We start from the raw sequence: 21822 nt of genomic DNA on the forward strand, positions 1-21822 counted from the left end.
ATGCCCCCAGATATGGTTTTCTTTTCTAAAATTCCCCTGGCTATTTGGGTCTTTTCTGATTCCACACAAATCTTAAAATAATTTGTTCTAACTCTCTGAAGAAAGTCCATGGTATTTTGATAGGGATTGCATTAAACGTGTAAATTACTCTGGGTAACATTGACATTTTCACAATATTAATTCTGCCAATCCATGAGCATGGAATATTTTTCCATCTCTTTGTGTCTTCCTCAATTTCTTTCAGAAGTGTTCTATAGTTTTGAGGGTATAGATCCTTTACCTCTTTGGTTAGGTTTATTCCTAGGTATCTTATGCTTTTGGGTGCAATTGTAAATGGGATTGACTCCTCAATTTCTCTTTCTTCAGTCTCATTGGTAGTGTATAGAAATGTCACTGACTTCTGGGCATTGATTTTGTATCCTGAGACACTGCCAAATTGCTGTATGAGTTCTAGCAATCTTGGGGTGGAGACTTTTGGGTTTTCTATGTAGAGTATCATGTCATCGGCGAAGAGGGAGAGTTTGACTTCTTTGCCAATTTGAATGCCTTTAATGTCTTTTTGTTGTCTGATTGCTGAGGCTAGGACTTCCAGTACTATGTTGAATAGCAGTGGTGAGAGTGGACATCCCTGTCTTGTTCCTGATCTTAGGGGAAAGTCTCCCAGTGCTTCCCCATTGAGAATGATATTTGCTGTGGGCTTTTCATAGGCGGCTTTTAAGATGTTGAGGAATGTTCCTTCTATCCCTACACTCTGAATAGTTTTGATCAGGAATGGATGCTGTATTTTGTCAAATGCTTTCTCTGCATCTATTGAGAGGATCACACGGTTCTTGGTTTTTCTCTTGCTGATATGATAAATCACATTGATTGTTTTACGAGTTTGAACCAGCCTTGTGTCCCGGGAATAAATCCTACTTGGTGAATAATTTTCTTAATGTACTACTCGATCCTATTGGCTAGTATCTTGTTGAGAATTTTTGCATCCATGTTCATCAGTGATATTGGTCTATAATTCTCCTTTTTGGTGGGGTCTTGGTCTGGTTTTGCAATTATGGCGATGCTGGCCTCATAGAATGAGTTTGGAAGTATTCCATCTCTTACTATCTTTCCGAACAGCTTTAGTAGAATAGGTATGGTTTCTTCTTTAAACATTTGATAGAATTCCCCAGGAAAGCCATCTGGCCCTGGACTTTTGTGTCTTGGGAGGTTTTTGATGGCTGCTTCAATTTCCTCCCTGGTTATTGGCCTGTTCAGGTTTCCTATTTCTTCCAGTTCCAGTTTTGGTGTTTGTGGCTTTCCAGGAATGCGTCCATTTCTTCTAGATTGCCTAATTTATTGGCGTATAGCTGCTCATAATATGTTTTTAAAATCGTTTGTATTTCCTTGGTGTTGGTAGTGATCTCTCCTTTTTCATTCATGATTGTATTAATTTGAGTCTTCTTTCTCTTCTGGCTGGCTAATGATTTATCTACAGAGATAACCACTGTTAATAGTACCTTGATATATTTCCTTTTCGTTTTCTGCGCATGTGTGTTTACTGAGAAACGCTAAGTATATTTGAAAATGAGGGCACCACCTGGTGGCTGAGTTGATTAAGTATCTGCCTTTGGCTCAGTTCATGATCCCTGGGTCTTGGGATCGAGCCCTGCACCCGGCTTCCTACTCAGCGAGAAGTCTGCTTATCCCCCTCACTCTCCCTTTGTGTTCTCTCTCTCTCTCTTAAATGAATAAATAAATAAAATCTTGGAAAAAATGCAACCAGGACAAGATAGGTATGGGTACATACATGGGTTGGTTTTAATCTTTTATGTTTGACATTGTATTGTGAGCAGTCCCCCATGCCATGGTTCTTTAAAATACTTTTAAAAATGTTCACTACAGTAGGTAAGTATATTGATGTTTACTTGTATTGAAATTATTAATTCATGAATAGCCTTAGGTATAAATCTCCATTTGTACTATAAATGTTTGTGAGGACAAATTCTCAGAAGTTAGCTGTTAGGTCATAGGGTATGCCCCTTTTAAATTCCTGGTTAGGCATTGTCATGTGGTCTGTAACCATGCAGACTCTATAGAAGTGCCTGTGAATACCCCTGCCTAACACTGGACATTACCATGAAAGCCTTTGCAGCTGAATAACATTGTTGAGGTTGAATGTTTTTTTCAGATATTTATTGGCCAGTAGTTTGTCCTCCTTTGAAAATATGGTTTAAGTTTTTGGTAAATGTGGTAGCACAGATGCTGGGCTCTGATGTCCTACTTCAAATTCCAGAAATTTTAGAGAAGGAAATGTATTTGTTTTTGCCTTCCTTAGTGATTTCAGTAATTAAAATTTAAATCATGAAAACAGTCTTAACTCCATTGTTTTTCTCCCTTAGGTAATTCAAGCCTTACAGTTGGTAGATAAAGCTTTTGGAATGTTGATGGAAGGCCTCAAACAGCGGAACTTACACAACTGTGTCAATATAATCCTTTTGGCTGACCATGGTATACTTTTCTTCTTAAACATATTTTATCATTGATTATATCTTATCACTTCAAGGGGTGTGCAAAAAGAGTGATATTTTTAAAGTCTGTACTTCAGACCTTTCAGAAGACTTAGAATAAGCAAAGAGCAAGGTTTGTTGGTAGGCTGTGATGAATAGAGTACTAAAACAATTTATTCTACATTCATTCTGCATATCCATCTCTATTCTTATTTTTCAGTAAAAAGGATATTAATAGTACTTAACAGGGATATGATGGGGTTGTTGTTCAATCAATATTTTTTGAGTGCCTATGCAATGTCAAGTACTTTACTAGATATGGTGTGTTTGGAGGTACATGAAGCATAAATGGGCTCTTCCAGATGGGGTGGAAGGTTAGTCAAGCTAAGCTCCAAAGGCTATGAAGGAACCAGGCATGGACAAGAGGAGGAAAAGAACTATGTCTGCAGAACTTTTGTTTGTATTTTAGGACATCAAGAAAACGAGAAACAGAGTAATTTACTTAAAATATTTCTAAAATGTCTTCTTAACATGTCCTATTATTTTAAAATTAAAATATCAGAAAGGAAGACAGAACATAAAGACTCCTAACTCTAGGAAATGAACTAGGAGTGGTGGAAGGGGAGGAGGGCGGGGGATGGGTGTGAATGGGTGACTGGCACTGAGGGGGCACTTGACGGGATGAGCACTGGGTGTTATTCTGTATGTTGGCAAATTGAACACCAATAAAAAATAAATTTATTATTAAAATTTTCTAAAAAATTTGTTTATTAGAGACAGAGAGAGAGAGAGAGAGGCAGAGACACAGGCAGAGGGAGAAGCAGGCTTCATGCAGGGAGCCTGATGTGGGACTCAATCCCAGGTCTCCAGGATCACGCCCTGGGCTAAAGGCGGCACTAAACCACTGAGCCACCTGAGCTGCCCAAAGAGAACCATTTTAACGTCTACTTTGTTTAAAAGAAATTATAAAACATAAAATGTATGAATGAATATGAATAAATATGAAAATAAAAATTTAAGTGTAGTCTGAAGAATCTTTAGATAGTAAAGGTTTAGCTACAAAATCTTTTTTAAAGCACATGCTGCTTATATAAATTTAAATAATATACTTAAGATATAATTAGCTTTCTATAGGGGATTTTCTTCTTTGAAATTAGTTGATTTATGTTGAACAAATAATCTGTTTATAATTCTTATTTATTCTTCTCATATAAATGTGACCCCTCTCAACCACTGCCAGGATTTTCAAGGTCTGCCATTTAGAGTGAAATAGGATAAATTGTACAGGTGCCCAGTGAACCTTGGTTTGAGATTTGTACATTAAAATATCTCTGATTTGACATGACCCAAGACAACTGATTGTTATCATCTATATACATATTCAATGGATTATTATTATTATTTGAGGCATCTGGGTGGTTTCTGCCTTTATTTATTTATTTTAAATAATAAGTTTTTAATTTTTATTTTTTATAATAAATTTATTTTTTATTGATGTTCAATTTGCCAACATACAGAATAACACCCAGTGCTCATTCCGTCAAGTGCCCCCCTGAGTACCTACCACCCAGTCACCCCACCCCCTGCCCTCCTCCCCTTCCACCACCCCTAGTTCATTTCCCCAGAGTTAGGAGTCTCTCATGTTCTGTCTCCCTTTCTGATATTTCCTACCCATTTCTTCTTCCTTCCCCTCTATTCCCTTTCACTATTATTTATATTCCCCAAATGAATGAGACCATATAATGTTTGTCCGTCTCCGATTGACTTATTTCACTCAGCATAATACCCTCCAGTTCCATCCACGTCGAAGCAAATGGCGGGTATTTGTCATTTCTAATGGTTAAGTAATATTCCATTGTATACACAAACCACATCTTCTTTATCTGATGGATTATTTTTTTTAAATTCAGGAATGGATCAGACTTACTGTGACAAGAGGGAATATATGACTGATTATTTTCCTCGAATAAACTTCTACATGTATGAAGGGCCTGCCCCTCGTATCAGGGCTCGTAATATACCTCATGACTTTTATAGTTGTAAGTATGAAGACATCTGTCTGAAAAAAAAAAAGGTAAAATCAAAAGTGAATTACCCTGCTTCCAGATTCTGTAGGATGTAGGGATTGCCAGTCCCCTCTTCTGACTTTTTGGGAGAACTACACAGAAGCAAATGAGAAATCCCCTTCCTAGTTTAAATATAGTTAGTCTGTAAAGTCTATGGTAACATTGAATATTGTTAGCTTAAAATCTATTCTAGGCAATCACATTAATATTGAAAAATTATTAATTAATAAATACAATGCTAATATTAATAAACTATTAACATACTCAGTTGGTAAATTACTTAATAATTTAGGTTAAAATATATTCTGCTTATATCCATATCATTAGATATATAACAATACATAATGAAATATATTCTACTTACATTAATAAATCCTAGTTATATTAAAACATCAATTAATTGAATTAAAATGTTAATATTAGTAAAATTCGATATATTCTATTGATTGTTAGGTTAGAATGTATTCTACTTATAGGTTAAAATATATTCTTAAATTCTAAAATAATTCTTCGCTTAAAATTTCCTATTTAATCTTACCAGATTATCATCATTAATAAATTTTTATGTCAAATTCAACCTGAGTTGTTCACAATTTCAATGTGATTTATTATTATTTTCCTTTTGAAACAGTTAATTCTGAAGAAATTGTTAGGAACCTCAGTGTAAGTATACAGTCTCCTAATACATATATGTAAGTTAATATAATGTCCTTAAAATCTGGGATGAAATAAATTTATATTCTGTAATTCTGAGCCCAAGCCACTTGTAAATTATTTTTGCAGCCCTCTGTTGACATTACATAGGTGCGTATTAGTTGCTTTTGTCTTAGGTGTTTCCATTTGCAGTTGCCACCTGCAGAAGATTAGTTTGTGGGGGACAATGGCACTGGCTCTGGTTTTCAGAGTGGGCTGAAGTCCCATGCAAAAGGGCCATGCCAAGGAGCTTCAGGCAGCATCACCTGTTACATGTTTTGCATGACTTAATATCATGCAAGAAAACGTGAATCATGAACTCACAGATCTTTTCTTACAGGTCGGAAAAATCATCTCTTCACCCTCTAAGTATAATTGCAGCTGCTTTTGATTGGTTCCTATGCTCCAGGTTGTGAGTAAAGGAGCAGAGCAAATTTCATATAAGTAGCTGAAAGATATCTGGGTGTTTCAAAGTGGAGTTCACTACTCCTAGAGAAACTGGATATGTTCTTATGTGTAGTTTTAATAATTCTGTATTTAAGGTATATTCACAAGTACATTACCTATTATATGGAATTCATGAGTTTATCATTGCTTAAGATGGGGGCTGTTTATGTATAGGTGGCATGCAATATAGTAAAAAAAATGTTATGATAAAATGTGAATGATCGAAGGTGAGAAAACACAGGGTAAGGAATGTTACTGTAACCTGGGATAGACCAGCAATTCTTTAGAGTCTTAATCATTCCTTTTTTTTCTCTCTTAAACCTTCTGATATTATGATCTTGAGTACTCATGATAGGCAATCTCACCCCCTGCTGGTGAAGGGTGTATAGGCAATGTGTTCATGCTAACTGGATGGGTGCTTCAGAATTTTCAACGTGTGGATTCTCTAAAACCACAAGTTTTTGTTCTTTTTCCCCATCACCTCATGAGCCATAGAGCTGAAGCCTCGTTGGTGAGGAAGGGCAAATCTCCAACAATTCCGGTGGTGGAGGGGATTGGATACCACAGGCTTTGGAAATCTATTATGGTAGTCCACTATTCCCAGGAAATATTTCATGTGGTGTACAGTATCAACCAGTAATGCTGTTCCATGGGCTTGTATTGAGCTTATATTGGACAAACATAACCAAACACGAACAGGTGACTCATTCTGGCTATATGTCAGACAACAGCATCTGTGTTCTTCAATAAAATGACCCCAAATTTTCCCAGCTTTAGGGTCCTCAGCCTCAATCCTCAAATGCAGAGTATAACCCCATACTTCTACAGAAGTTGGCAGTAGTTTCCTCTGGATTTACTCTGGCTACACACCGACTAGGAAAGTGTGACTATCACGTGACCTCTGGTCCTCAAGGACACATTCTGCTCCCTTGTATCTTTGAGGAGGCCACATATCCAATAGCTGCTGTCATGTTTTTGTCTGGATATTGCAAAAATATTGGCTTCTGAAGGAAATCATAATGAATTAAAAAGAAAAAGGGGAAGACTGGTAAAGATACCAAAATAGGCAAGAAGAAACCTGGCCAACATATCTGTGCAAGAAATAATTTCTCTTCCTCTTCATATTCTATAACTATCCTTGCTCTATTGTCCATACATCCTTTTACATTTTTTGTTCAATTTCATTGTGCCTTTTTTTCTTATACAAATTGAGCACAAAATAGTAGTGACAGCCTTAACATAGGAGATTATTGAGACTTAAAATAAGAATGAGGAAGTAGGAAAAAATTTAATTTTCCCAGATTCTTCTTTGTATTTTTTTCTTAGAAAGGTCATAAGGGAGAAAAAGTCCCTTTGTACCTCTAGTTCTCATTTCCTCACTTTCTTTTTAGATGACCGTGAGTTGCATTTTGACACAGTTTAAAGTTATGTCATCAAGTTACCACAGTAATTATTAAAGAAATAACATGTCACTCCAGTTTGTAAGAGATCCATGATTTTTTCACAAATAAGGAGCCTGTAGTAGGTCTCAAGAACTTTTGACTTGATTTGACAATTAAGCATATGTAGGTTATTTCTTTTTTTTTAAACATTTTATTTATGTATTCATAGAGACAGAAAGAGAGATGCAGAGACACAGGCAGAGGGAGAAGCAGGCTCCATGCAGGGAGCCTGATGTGGGACTCCATCCCGGGTCTCCGGGATCACACCCTGGACTGACAGTGGCGCCAAACCCACTGAGCCACCAGGGCTTCCCTTTGTAGGTTATTTCAAGGGTAAATTGAATCCATGGTAAAAGGATTTTGGTGCAATTAAACTGATTTAAAAAGTTTTTGCTGGTATTTACTAATGTGTTAATATACTTTTCATACATAATTTAAATTCAAGATTTGTAATTGCCACTCAAAATCTAGACATATCTACTGTCTGTCAAAAGAGGAGGGGGGTTTATGGTGGTTTAAGATATGTACACAGGAATAAAAATTTAGAATGTCAAACACCAAATCATAATTTAAATCATATTTTTAATTGCAATTTAAATATTGTTGCAACAATAAAAACAACATAACTGGGGAATTTGACCACATTGATGCTAAGTTTAATATCCTTATTTTATTAGCCAGGCTTAAACCCTCTTACTTTTAAAAAGTGCTTAGTTGTCTTAGAAGATGAAATTGTTGAATTAGCTTGCATATTTTACAACATACACGGAGAAAGAATTTACTTATTTTTAGTGCCGGAAACCTGACCAGCATTTCAAACCCTATCTGACTCCCGATTTGCCAAAACGACTACACTTTGCCAAAAATGTCAGAATTGATAAAGCTCATCTTTTGGTGGATCGGCAGTGGCTGGCTGTGAGGTTTGTGCCTATATTTACTTGTCTCCTAATACTTTTAACAACCGTCTTTCATTATAAATTACCTTAATTTTACCCTGCTATTATGATCCTGTAATTTTTCCTGATCCTGTAATTTTTCCTAATACTAATAATTCCTTGACTTTTTATATACTACCTAGCACTTCTGTGTTTGAAACCCCTGTTACTAGGGGGCCAATCTTAGCTTCCTAATCCTAACAATATAGAGGAGCGGGAGGAAGAAGCTTGATACTGTTTATAGACCATTCCAGAAACTGTCATAACCAGCCCATTGCTAACCCCTATGGGGTCTTTTTCCAGTAGTAGACAGGATGTAAAGACGATATCAGTTGTCTTCCAGGTTGGTAGTAAGTAATTGATTAGATGGCTCTTTGAGATCTTTGTCCTTTTTGTGGTTTTTATGAAAGAGCACCTTTATGGCTCTAGGGACAAGCTAACCAATTAGGTATTAACATTTCTTTCTTTTTGTCTAGTTATAATTCATGTTGATTGTTGACATTTGCAAATGATAATTGTGTGTAGAGAAAATAAAAACCATTCTGAATTGGTTCATTCCAAAATAACCAATTAATTCACTGGTTTCACAAAATCATAGCGGTGTTATGGTATATGCTGGGCTTTGTTCTAGGCATTTGGGATACAGGCAGGGTTCTTGCCAAATGAAGAAGACTGAAGATAAACCAGCAAACAAATACATATACACTTTCTGGAAGTTTAACTAATGTTTCCTATTTTTATATTTCATTCCAGTGGGTATTTTTTTCCTTGTACATAAGTGGCTTTAAATGGAATCAAGATTCTAACTGTTTTTTGGCCTTGCTTGTATGCTATGTAATGCCGGAAGATACAGGGGAAAATAGGAATACAGAGTCTGAAAGATATTTTTCACAAAGAGGAGGCAAAAAAACAAAAAACAAAAAACAAACGAGGTAGTTGGGCTCTAATATAAGTGCTTGCCGGATGAGGAACTGGGATTTTGGTAGAGCCTGTTGTATGAGACAACCCAGAAACCCAAGCAGTACCCGGCTGACCCAGAGAGTGTGCACGTTGACCCCTGGCCTCTAGATGGCTCTGGCCTCTCTTCTTGGGATTGGAGTTTCATAACCATTCTCTGGAAGGTCAGTAGCTTTCGGTGTGACTCAACGTAGCATTCTCTAGAAGAATTAAAAAGACTAAGCTTGACTAATATTAAGTATATAAGGTTTTTACTAATCTAGGTGCATCATATATGAACAAATGATATGTCCAAATGTCGGTGAATTTCCCAAATATTTACTGTTGAGGGTATGAGATTGAAGAAGTTAGGAGGCCACTAGTGCAAAATGAGGAAGTGCGCATCCATCTTACGACATGGCTTATGGGTTATAGAAGGAGAATCCAGCCGCCACAATACATCTGGGTATTTATTATACATTAATTAATATCTAGGCTCAAATTATGAGCCTTGTATGTTCTATAGCTAGCGGTGAGATGTAAAAAGAACAGCAGGCTGAGAGTTCAAGACCCACCCAACTTAGGGGGAACTGAAACAAATTCATGTCTCAGGGCTTCATTTTCATCATATGTAATACAAAATGAGCTTCGTTTTATTACTCCCTTGATATTAAAGTAAACTGATTTACATCAAGGGAAATGTTGACTACAGCTCTAACCAGAGCAATCAAGGCGTCTCACTGATTAAGTCCTGGGTTCACTCGACTCTTATAACACATGAGCGTCAGGCTACCTAGTTTCTACATTAAAGTATGCTGTCTTTAGTTAGTTAAAATGTCCGATATTTGATAACTAGATTACATTTCCTTTTTCAGAATTATAGAAAATTCCATCATTTAGTGTAATCTATCACCACCATTATCATCCTTATTTTGCTTAAAATGTTTAGATTTTGCTAATGTGCGGAAACTCAATTATTTGAACAACAGCTGAAAAATTGTTAAAGTGCCCCCTTAAAGAACATGAATAATAACTTTATTTTATGATCGGAACATTACAAATACTCCCCAGGCACTTTTCTAAGAAATGGGGATAGGCACAGTCCCCACCCTAATGATCTTTGTGCAGGCAGGGAGGAAGACAACAATTATAACCAGGTGTAACAAATGCTGAGCTAGGATCAAGTACAAGGTACAAGAAAACAAAAAGAGCGATGACACAGCCCAGGTATGGACGTCAAAGAAGGTCAGATGAGACTTCCTGGTAGGTGTGGTTCCCGCTCTGGACTTTGAAGAGTCAGGATGGGTTAGGCTAAGTACTGTCACATACAGCAGGTCTGTCCCAAGCATTGTGCAGTCTGTGCATTGTCCAGAGGCACTCAGCCAAGAAGATGTGAGGCAGTGGACGCATAACCCTTGCTCAGGTCACTGAGCTCTGACTGGAGGCTCTGTCTGCAGTAGGAAACGGACCACTTTTCTTTGCTGGAAGACATCCATCTGCTGACCAAGCCTTGAGCACTGTCAGGCTGTGTCATCTCAGAAGTGCTTCTGTCTTGAAATAGACAGATGTCCCAGAGCACTGGGGCATCTTTTTTAAAGTCAGCAGCTGCCCTGGGACAAGGAAGTATAGAAATAGATTTGCAGGCAGAAGGAAAGTTTCCGGTGGTGAAGGAAGCTGCTCTCCTCTTGAAGGATCCTACTGTCATGTCTACATAGTGTGATTTTGATTGTAAAGAAAATTCACATTGGTGGATACAATGTGGCTGGAGGTGAATATGTGGATGTATGGATTTGCATTTCAGAGAGTTCACAACGTTCAATAATAGTAGGTGGGTATGATCTATGAAGGCAAGGGAAATAAAAGCAAAACCGAACTATTGGGAATTAAGATAAGAAGCTTCTGCACAGCAAAAGAAACACTCAACAAAACTAAATACAACCTACAGAATGGGAGAGGATATTTGCAAATGACGTATCAGATAAAAGGCTAGTATCCAAGATCTATAAAGAACTTATTAAACTCAACAGTAAAGAAATAAACAATCCAATCATGAAATGGGCAAAAGACATGAACAGCAATTTCACCAAAGAAGACATACGCATGGCCAACAAGCACATGAGAAAATGCTAAGCATCACTTGCCATCAGGGAAATACAAATCAAAACCAAAATGAGATACCACCTCACACCAGTGAGAATGGGGATAATTAACAAGGCAGGAAACAACAAATGTTGGAATTATTGGAATTAACTAAGGTAATGAACTGGCACCTTTGAGTAACTGAATTTAAAACCCTTAAATAGGAGTCCTTAAATAGGACTCCTCTTGCTTTCCCCATTCTAGCTAGTCCTTAGCCTTTCCTTTCTTCCCTCTGTTGGGTAGCATTGAGTGTAGCCTGCTCAGTGTTGTGATTTATTTTTCATTTTGTGATTTATTTTTCATTTTGTGATTTATTTTTATTTAAGCTGAGTGAGAGTCAGTTATGAATGTTTTGAAAGTTGATTTTTTTTAAGACACTAAAGTCCTGCCTACAGTGTGAAAACAAGAAAAACGTGTGTGCATATGTGTGTATTTGCCTGAGGAGTGGGAGGTGGGTAGTGGGAAAGTAAATGAGACAAATCTCTTAAGGCCAACTGTTGGGCAGGGGACTCTTTTTCCGTTAGAGACTTAATTTGTTTTTTTTTTATAAGTTATAAATTTACTTTTTATTGGTGTTTAATTTGCCAACATGCAGAATAACACCCAGTGCTCATCCCGTCAAGTGCCCCCCTCAGTGCTCATCACCCATTCACCTCCACCCCCCGCCCTCCTCCCCTTCCACCACCCCTAGTTCGTTTCCCAGAGTTAGGAGTTTTCATGTTCTGTAGAGACTTAATTTGAACCAGTATGACGGTTTTACTTTAAAAAAACAAATCTAGGTTTATTGATATTTTGTTTCGTTTGTTTTCATGTATAAAAACCAACTATGTACAAAATTGCTAATATTGCGCAATTACAATGCTAAAATAAGAGGAGATAGGCAAAAGACTCATTACATATTGAAAAGTCATTCAAGTAATACAGCAACCCCAAAATTAAAAATAAACTGAATTTATGAGAATGTACTAGCCTTTTCTTACCAAGTGTTATAGTTAACTTTCTATCTTCTTTATATTTTATGCTATTTTCCTAGATATGTCTTGTGTAAAATAGGAACCAATATTTTTTTCCCAGTTTCAAAGACTTGTTTCTAAAGTACTGAAATGCTTAAAGTAGTATATTAGTTAAACTATTCTTAATCACACGGATATTAACTAATATCCAAAAAGATACAGGTAAGCTTGAAGACAATTATTTTAACATTTTTAATTAATTTTTAATTGATGTATAGCTGACATATATTATATTCAAATTCTTTTTTTTTAAAATACGTGCTTCTGTTATTGTGCTATTAATGTCTAAGTCAAGGGCTTTTAAATTATATTTATAGAATCTATATTCTCCTTCCTTCTCTCCTACCATTCTGTTTGTTCCTCTAGTTATTAATTTGAATTGAAAAATAATTTATGCCGTTGACAGAAAAAAATACTTCTACAAAAGAGAAGCTACATGAAAATCTATTAAAGCTCAGTATACTGTAAGATCTCATATCGATGTACTGATTGCAATGTAATATTATTTCTTTAAAGGAGTAAAGCATATTCATTCTGTGGAGGAGGCAATCATGGTTATAACAATGAATTTAAGAGCATGAAGGTAACCTACTGCTTTATTATTTTTTTAACAAATATTTATTGAGCACCTGCTTTTTTTTTTTTGAAGATTTTATTTATTCATTCATGAGAGACACAGAAAGAGAGGCAGAGACATAGGCAGAAGGAGGAGGAATCTCCCTGCAAGGAGCCTGATGAGGGACTCAATCCCGGGACTCTAGGATCACACCCCGAGCCAAAGGCAGGCTCAACTGCTGAGCTACCCAGGCTTCCAGAGCGCACCTACTTTGTGATAGGCAATCTTTAGGACTCTTGTATACAGCACTGAATGAAACAGATAAGGATCTCTGCTCTCATGAAGCTTTCATTCTATCAGAGGAATATAGACAATTGGCATAATTAGGAAATACATTATTTGGTATGTAAGGAGATAAGTGCTATGGGAAATAAAAGTAAAGCATAGTAGGTAGAAACTGGGTGTGTTTCAGGGTACCAGAGGGGTAGTATGCGGTTTTACATAAGGTGGAGAAGATAAGATTCATTGAGAGGATGTTTGAACAGAGACTCAAAGACGGTGAAAAAAAATCGACCTTTCAAATATTCAGGGGACAAGTGTCCCGGGCTGAGGAAAGAGCCAGTGCAAAGGCCCAAGGGGGCAAACCTGCCTGATAACGCTGGGGATGAGAGAGCCTTCATAGACTATGACTGGCTGATGCAACAGGAAGGACCAAGGGTTCAAGTGGGTATCTTAAGTTCAAAATATGTATTAGACATGCAAGTAGAGATGTTATATAGACACCTAAAGAGAATCCATCTACACAGAGATTAAAACTTGGGTTTTAGGAATGTAAATTATTTAAAAGATATGCAACTAGATAAGACCCTCAGAAACTGAGTGTAAGTAGAAAGGAAGACCAAGTACTGAGTTCTAAGCAATTCTACTTGAAGAGGTTGAAAGAAAGAGAATCACTGGCAAATACACCTCTAAGTATGGTCAGTAAGGAAGGAAGAAAACCAGGAGCATAGTATGTCATAGAAGCCCAGGGAAGAGACTATTTGGAAGAGTCCATGAGTAAAGTGTAGCTGATATTCCCCCATAGGTAAAGCTTTATGATTTTTGCAGCCTGGTTGTCTTATCTATTTCCATTAATACACACACACCTCTTCCCAAATAGAGAAAATGTGTGGGGCTCTTTTTGAATATAGTGCATTTCAACATTGTCATGCTGAGCTATATATCCTTGTAAAAATTTGGAAAGTCTCTGGAGACAGAGTGCTTCTCTATTATATAGAGTATTATTTGATAATTAAGCTAATCACTATCAGGAAAACTTATGCCTTAGGTTTTTGCTAGAAAAATTATATAGCCGTGTTACTGCAAAATAATTTGGAAAATAAATATATATGGCCATGTTACTGCAAAATAATTATTTATGTTTGACACTTTTCTTCTTGTTCTTTACAACCTGGAAGTATTAAATGTGTTATGAATAATATAATTAAGTTAAACATGAGTTAATTCAATGTAAATAAAAATATTTAGGTTTCTTCACCCTAAAAGTAAAGGGGAGATATATTTGAGAAATCAGTGGGTTAATATAAGTTGTGAGAAAACTTAGTGTTTAGAAACATCAACAGTTTTTGGCCATGTGTTAACATATTTGAACAATGATATGAAATGACTATGAAAAGGGCATCTGATGTTATATGATGAATTTATAATTTATACTGTCTAGATATAGAAGAACTATGCTTACATTGGTTGTCTACCGTTGTTTGTTTCTCCTCATCTGTAGACATAAGAGGTGCTGTGGAAGCAGGTACATTTAGAGAAAGTAAACACAACACAGATGATATTTGATTGTACTGTTGAGATCCCAATCATAGGTGCAAATGATATAAAAATCACTTTCAAATCTGAAAAGAAATCTTTACAATAGCCTCAGACATAACTGGAGAGCTATGACAGAAGGAAAATTGTGTCTCTTCCAACATCTGTTTTTGAGTTGAGATGGTATCTAATAACAGTAGGACTTTTACCACCTAGGCTATCTTCTTGGCACATGGATCCAGTTTTAAAGAGAAAGCTGAAATTGAACCATTCGAAAATATTGAAGTCTATAACCTTATATGTGGTGAGTACATCTATATAAATTTAACATCAAAATGTGGCTATGGAAAAAAATGTGGCTATGGTTTTAGTAATATGTATTTTGAAATTGGTAGTAAACTGAATCCCCGAGGTGGATGCTCTGTACTAAGAAAGTAGAAAAGATGGGAATGAGTCCTCATTCAGAATGTAAGAGTGAATTCTTTGTTTCCTGATAATGATAAACATTAGATGTCAGGAGACCAGCTTTCCCATCAGTTACTTAGTATTTGAAAATTTCATAAAACTTAGACAAATAAAATTACATTTCTAATTTTTCAAAGCAGGATAAAAAACAACCCTATAAGCTCAAGTCTTTTTATCTATCTATCTATCTATTTATTTTGTAATTACAGAGAAAAAGCTTCTGGCATAAAAGGATGATAGAAAGTCCTATTATGGGCAGATGCTTGGGATTATGCCCAGTGTTTTTTTTTAAAAAAAAAAAAAAAACAAAACCACCTTAAAGAATTAGAGTCCTCAGGGATCTCCTCTACCTTTCCGCCTACATGCTTACTTCAGACCATTGTAGTAATAAATCATTATCTAGGCAAGGCAAATGGATAAGTTGCAATTACGCCTTGCACTTTAGGAGTTCTGACATAAATACACTCATAGTTGTCATTGCTAATCTTGCCAAAGGCCTGTGGTGATTGAATATGGCTTAGAAACCAAAAAGCATCCATTTGAAAACAATGTGTTGTTTCAACTTAGACTCTTGGTTACCAAGCTGAGTTTGTGGTCAGGGATGCTGGCCCTTTATGGGGAGGCTTAGAAGGAACTAGATGGGATTTCAGTTCTAAGTGAGATCTATTTGGTGGTATTCAGCAGGAGCCACTTAAAGAACTGTGTTTGTAAACTATTTATATATTGTGTTGTTGTAGAAAAACACAGAAAAAGCTATCTAAATATTACACAAAATTTACGAGTTTAATATTTTAAAGATATTTGTCCTTAGAGAAGTTTCATATAACCAAGTGAATATATCACAACTAAGATTGTAAATTATTTAAGTTCTTCAAAATTGTTTTTGATAAAAGTATAGCTTTGTATGCTAGAGAACCGGGATATGCTTAAGGAACAAAGTGATCATTTAAGCGATGATACTTTTCTCTGGAGGAGCAGAAATAGTTCCTGGAAATGCCTGTAGCTTCTATAACAAATGCTGGCACTCTCTAGAAAGAGGGGGTGATAGAAATCCTGTTGGAGAGGGCAGTGGCGCCTGGGTGGCAGTTAAGAGTTTGACTCTTGGTTTCAGCTCAGGTCATGGTCTTGGGGTAGTGGGATTGAACCCCACATCAGGCTCTGCTCAGTGGGGAGTCTGCTTGGGGATTTTCTCTCTCTCCCTCTCCTTCTGCCCCATCCCCAGGCCACCCCTCTCTAAAAAAAAAAAAAAAACCACTCCCCCCAAAACCACCAAAAAACAAAACCAGGGGGGAAGAGTCACTAACTTGAATGGCAGATATAGTACAAGACCATGTTACAGGAGAATTTATTAAAGGCAGTTTTGTTTTCTTCCATCTTCTATATAAATGCTGTTGCCTTTTAATTTAAAACTACTTTGAACTTATTTTAAAAACAGATCTTCTACACATTCAACCAGCACCAAACAATGGCACCCACGGTAGTTTAAACCATCTTCTGAAGGTACCTTTTTATGAGCCATCCCATGCAGAGGAAGTGTCAAAGTTTTCTGTTTGTGGCTTTACTGTTCCGTTGCCCACAGATGCTCTAGATTGTTCATGCTCTGAGCTACAAAATGTAAGTAATAACTTAACATATCCATAAGAATGTAAAGGGGCAAGTAAATCTATAACCGGGCTTAAAACCAGGGTAGCTGACCACCAGGTTTGTGTTCTAGCTTAGGTATTTACTAAGTAAATGTATGTGGTTTTTCCAAAACTTGTCTGGAAATGAGAGATGCATTGTAAGATTGAGTGTGTGAATATGCTTTGTAAACTGGAAAGCACTATCTGGAAATTATTAGTTACCTTGTGAGCTAAGTGTCAAGCCTTCAAAACAGTAGAATCTTGGAGCTCTCTCGGATTTCTTTTGTTTTTTCTCTGACAAACACTTTTATTATTATTACTTTTTAATTATTTTTTTATTGGAGTTCAGTTTACCAACATATAGCGTAACACCCAGTGCTCATCCCACCAACTGCCCCCTCAGTGCCCGTCACCCAGTCTCTTGGATTTCTTTCATCAACATAAACCTCTTTCAGCTGCAAGACCTCATACAGGTCTTTTTAGTGGTTCAGGCACGTGGCTGAGTTCAGGGGCTTGACTTCAGATCCCAAGAGACTCAGTAAGGTGATATTCCAGTGGTAGGAGCCCTCACCCCCACCCCCCAAAGACAAGGAGTCAGAACAGAAGCTCCAAATTTAAGGACCAACCCTACCCATGAGAACTGCAACACAAGGATGTGGGCTGGGATTTCGGAATGGTTTGGAGCCCAGTTATCAAGAGTCCATCAAGTTAAAACCAATGTCAAGGTGCATTTGATGCCAAATTTAAAATGTTGTGGAATTCAATAAGTATCTGCTGTCTCAGGTAAGAATTATTCCTTGTAGCCAGGGGTCAGCAAAGACTTGATTTTTCTCTAATCCTCATGGTAACATTACAACACATAGATCAATAAGTATTTATAAATAAATGCTGACCAAGAGTCTTGAATGGACAAAAGTCCAGTCAAGATTTCCAATAAAAATCAAAACCACAGCCAAGATCAGGGTAGGGGTGTGGATTCCTTATCTATAGCTTACCTCGATGAAACTGCCATTGAAAATAATCATCTTATCATAATAAAACATTACAATGTGGATGTTTTTAATCTCTGTTTTAGGAACAAAGAAGGGTCAGAGAGGCTAGGTAAACTGCCCAAAGTCACAGAAATTTGGTCTACCTGACTACAAATGTCCAAATTGTTCTCTGTAAAGAATGCCCTTTGCTGTTCAAAATGTGGTCACAGGATCAGCATCTGCTTCACTTGCAAGCTGATCAGAGGTCCAGAATCTCAGGGCCCACTGGGCTCAGGTTTAGTAATTGAAATCTGCATTTTAATAAGAGCCTCAGTGAGTTGTACTCATACTAGCTTGAGAGCCCAGGGATGTTGTCCTGCCAATTTAGTAGTTGATTCTAGCTGTGGTCAAAATGCTTTGCCCCATTATCTTGTATCTTTGCAGACTCCCACACAAAGCATCCCAAGCAGTAGTAGTATGTCTGTATTTCTGAGCGTGGCAGAATGGGAATTTAAACTCAAGTTAGGGGGATCTCTGGGTGGCTCAGTGGTTTAGCACCTGCCTTTGGCTCAGGGCGCAATCCTGGAGTTCCGGGATCGAGTCCTGCGTCGGGCTCCTGGTATGGAGCCTGCTTCTCCCTCGTCCTGTCTGCCTCTCTCTCTCTCTCTCTCTCTCTCTCTCTGTCTACCATAAATAAATAAATCTTTTTTTAATTTTTACTTATTTATGATAGTCAGAGAGAGAGAGAGAGAGAGGCAGAGACACAGGCAGAGGGAGAAGCAGGCTCCATGCACCGGGAGCCCGACGTGGGATTCGATCCCGGGTCTTCAGGATCGCGCCCTGGGCCAAAGGCAGGCGCCAAACCGCTGCGCCACCCAGGGATCCCTAAATAAATAAATCTTAAAAAAATAAACTCAAGTTAGTTTGGTTTCTTTGTTGGGTAGTACATTTGGGTGTGACTGCAGAAATAATCCTGATGGCCTTTTACACGTGTTATCACTTTGACTTACTTTCTCTTTCCCACGTTGTTTTTGCAGAATATTTCTCTAGAACACGTGAATCAAATGCTAAATCTCCCTCAAGACCAAAGTAAGTCAATAGAAAATATGTTAAGCCTTTAGTGTGTAGGCCTAACAAAACACAATATTGTCTTTTGGGGATTCTTTATAATAAGCTCCCAGAGGCTTTTGAACATAAAGATTGTATTGCTGATATACAGCAAGAAAAAACCTCCACAAAACCGTATCTAATAACAACAATTGTAAGCCTGGGGCACTTGCAGTGGTTCCAGGAAATTTCCTTCAAATGGTTTTGGCTGTTCTTTTTGTTACATGTGAATGGCCCAAACTGCCTACCCCTGCAGCTTCTTGGCTGTGTGACTGGGCCAAATCACTTAACCTTTCTGTGCCTCAGTCTCCTTATCTATAATCATGGTACCCACCTCATGTCATTGTAAAGACTGAAAGAGTTAATCCATGGAAAGAATCTAGAACAGTGCCTGGCCCATAACAACATTCTTATTACCTATAATCTTTTAAATGTTCTTGTGTTAAACTCACTAGGCCTGTTGCATCATTTATAAAATGGGAGTACCTTCTTTATAGAGCTTTTGTGAAAATTAAATGAGTTAATATAGGTGTGTACTTGGTGCCTGGCACACAAGAGTTCAGTAAATATCTTTGTTTATAATCTTTTTATAGTCTGTAGGCATGACATGAATACCTTGTAGGTTTTTAAACCATCAATAACTGATGGATTTTTAAAATATAATAACAGGCATATAAAAATAATCATATTAGGACATACTTTTCTTTATAAAATGGCAATATCAAAAAAAAATAAAATGGCAATATCTTTCCTATGATAATTATTAAGGTGGATCATCTTTGTTACAAAGTATGTCCTTTGGTTTTGAGGTTTCATCTCTTCAAATATGTCCTGTGAGCGGTTAGCTGCTTGGCCAAATTACTTTTCTAAGCCCTAGTTTTGTAATATACAGAATGGAACAGTAACACTTAGCCTCAGAGTTGTAAGGATTAAGAAGTTAAGTATGGGGGATCCCTGGGTGGCGCAGCGGTTTGGCGCCTGCCTTTGGCCCAGGGCGCGATCCTGGAGACCTGGGATCGAATCCCACGTCGGGCTCCCGGTGCATGGAGCCTGCTTCTCCCTCTGCCTGTGTCTCTGCCTCTCTCTCTCTCTCTCTCTCTCTGTGACTATCATAAATAAATAAAAATTAAAAAAAAAAGAAGTTAAGTATGTAAAATATTTATCAGAGAAACTGGTGCATTATAAACCATCAGAGAATAATGACGCTTTTATGCATGGAAGCATTTGCTAATTTTACAAGCATTTTTATTTTATGTTATTTTTACTCTAGTAACAGCAACAGAGAAACTAAATTTACCATTTGGGAGGCCCAGGGTTATGCAGAAGAACAAGGAACACTGTCTTCTATATCACAGGGAATATGTCAGTGGATTTGGAAAAGCTATCAAGATGCCCTTGTGGAGCTCATATACAGTACCCAAACCAGTAAGTACCTGTGTCCCTTGATCCATGAAGACTGGAAAAAAAATCTGTGGTTCCCTAATATTCTAAGAACTGAAGTTTGATTTTTTCAGTAGAGATCCCAAAGGGAGTTCACAGTGTCCCAGTTATTTCTCAAAAGAATTTGTGGGTGCTATGTGGGTGCAAAAGGGGAACACGTGTTCTGCCCGGAGAAATTAAAAGATGTGTATGGGCCAATTGTAAGGCAATTAGAAAAGAAGCTTTTGAAGAGTGGCATCAGAAAACAGAGGCACACTATCTGTTTTGTATATCCTAAGTACACAGTGGGTGCACCTAAAAGGTGATGCCGAGTAGATTATAAAGGGCTTTACATTTACTTGGTTGTTTACTGCATACTTTACTCTCTGCTGTGTATTATGGTAGGCACAAAGAACATAATGTGAATAAGCAGTAATCCTTCCCTTTAGAATCTACTGCTCCAATAGGTCAGGCTAGACTTACATGTATAGATGTGCTATATCATAAATCTCTTGAGGCTGAGGTTGAGAATGCAATTATTGATATTCTCTTCTTTTTTCACTGTCTAGCAATCTCTCTTTCAATAAGTGACCCAGGGACATTTGGCTACCAAAAGGAAGAAAATGTCAGATCTCTGGCTCACACCATATACAAAATTAAATTGCTGGTGGATTTATAGACCTAAATTTGAAGAGCAAATCCATATTTTCCTTTGAGTGTATCTTTATGACCTTGGGATAGAGATGATTTCCTTAGGACCCAACAACAACAAATACAGAGGGAATTGGTTAATTTGGCCATATTAATGTTAATGTGTGACAAAAAGAAAGTTATGGATGAGACAATATATTTGTGTTGTATGTGAGAAACAAGAGGTGAATATCCAGAATGGTAATTAAGATCCAGAATAGCTAATAAATTTCCAATAAACGAGAAAACTACAAATGTCTTAGTTAATAAATAGGCAATGAGTATGAGCCAAGCAATTGAACCTCATTAGCAACCAGGGAAATGTAAAGGAAAGCAAAAATTAAAGTCTGCCAAAAATCAGTCAAAACACCCCTTCAGGGCAGGGATGGTTCTGTTTGATGTATCCTCACACAATACAGCTGCCCAGTAAATGTTTCCTGAATGAATGTGTTGGCTACATTAATCCAGCCATTATTTTTAAGGACTGAAGGACAAAGCAGTACTTTCAACTAGAAGGGTAAATAAATAATCAAGAAGCTGTTTTTGTAAAGAAAACTGTGATATCTTAGGTCCAAGACTGATGACAAACCTCAACCTATTACTATTCTTGCTTAGGGGAGAGATACTTTTTTTTTTATGGCAAGAAAGTGATTGGTTGTATCTGATTTATTTACTCTTCTTGTATTTTATTTACTCTTCTTGTTCTAATTCAAGATTTCTGGAGAAAAAGAAGCATATTTTCCCTATTAATTGAAGATTGAAGCTTTGTGTGTTCTGAACACCAACTCTGTTGCTGAAAATGGTTTAATTGTGGTCAGTAGTAGGAGAGCACTGATGTTTCCCAATATTTTTACCAACAGTTACCTGAGCTCATGTGTATGGTTAATGGCAATGTCACTTTCCTATCATGCAAAAAGTTCAGTTTGTGATTTTCTTCAACATACTGTGGAACAACAATGTGAAGTTATTGATTCCTTAAAATAATTTGTTTTTGTTTTTGAGAAGGGCAGTATGATTCAA

General features: G+C 37.1%; 1 protein-coding gene across 15 annotated transcripts in view; it reads left to right on the top strand.

The window, feature by feature from the left end:
- The window catches only part of ENPP3 (ectonucleotide pyrophosphatase/phosphodiesterase 3), a 98286-nt gene that overhangs the window by 54778 nt on the left and 21686 nt on the right, over positions 1 to 21822 (top strand). For 11 of the 15 annotated variants that reach the window (XM_077904856.1, XM_077904858.1, XM_077904867.1 and 8 more), the window contains 9 exons: positions 2379 to 2487; positions 4397 to 4559; positions 5182 to 5215; positions 7927 to 8054; positions 12674 to 12740; positions 14745 to 14832; positions 16429 to 16607; positions 18624 to 18675; positions 19964 to 20118. In XM_077904856.1, coding sequence (XP_077760982.1) covers positions 2379 to 2487; positions 4397 to 4559; positions 5182 to 5215; positions 7927 to 8054; positions 12674 to 12740; positions 14745 to 14832; positions 16429 to 16607; positions 18624 to 18675; positions 19964 to 20118 — 975 coding nt within the window. Of the gene's footprint in view, positions 1 to 2378; positions 2488 to 4396; positions 4561 to 5181; positions 5216 to 7926; positions 8055 to 12673; positions 12741 to 14744; positions 14833 to 16428; positions 16608 to 18623; positions 18676 to 19963; positions 20119 to 21822 lie in introns of all 15 variants that reach the window. The other 4 variants (XM_077904857.1, XM_077904859.1, XM_077904861.1 and 1 more) reach the window with 4 other exon arrangements.

This window comes from Canis aureus, chromosome 7, assembly GCF_053574225.1.
Source record: "Canis aureus isolate CA01 chromosome 7, VMU_Caureus_v.1.0, whole genome shotgun sequence".
Taxonomy (NCBI): domain Eukaryota; kingdom Metazoa; phylum Chordata; class Mammalia; order Carnivora; family Canidae; genus Canis; species Canis aureus.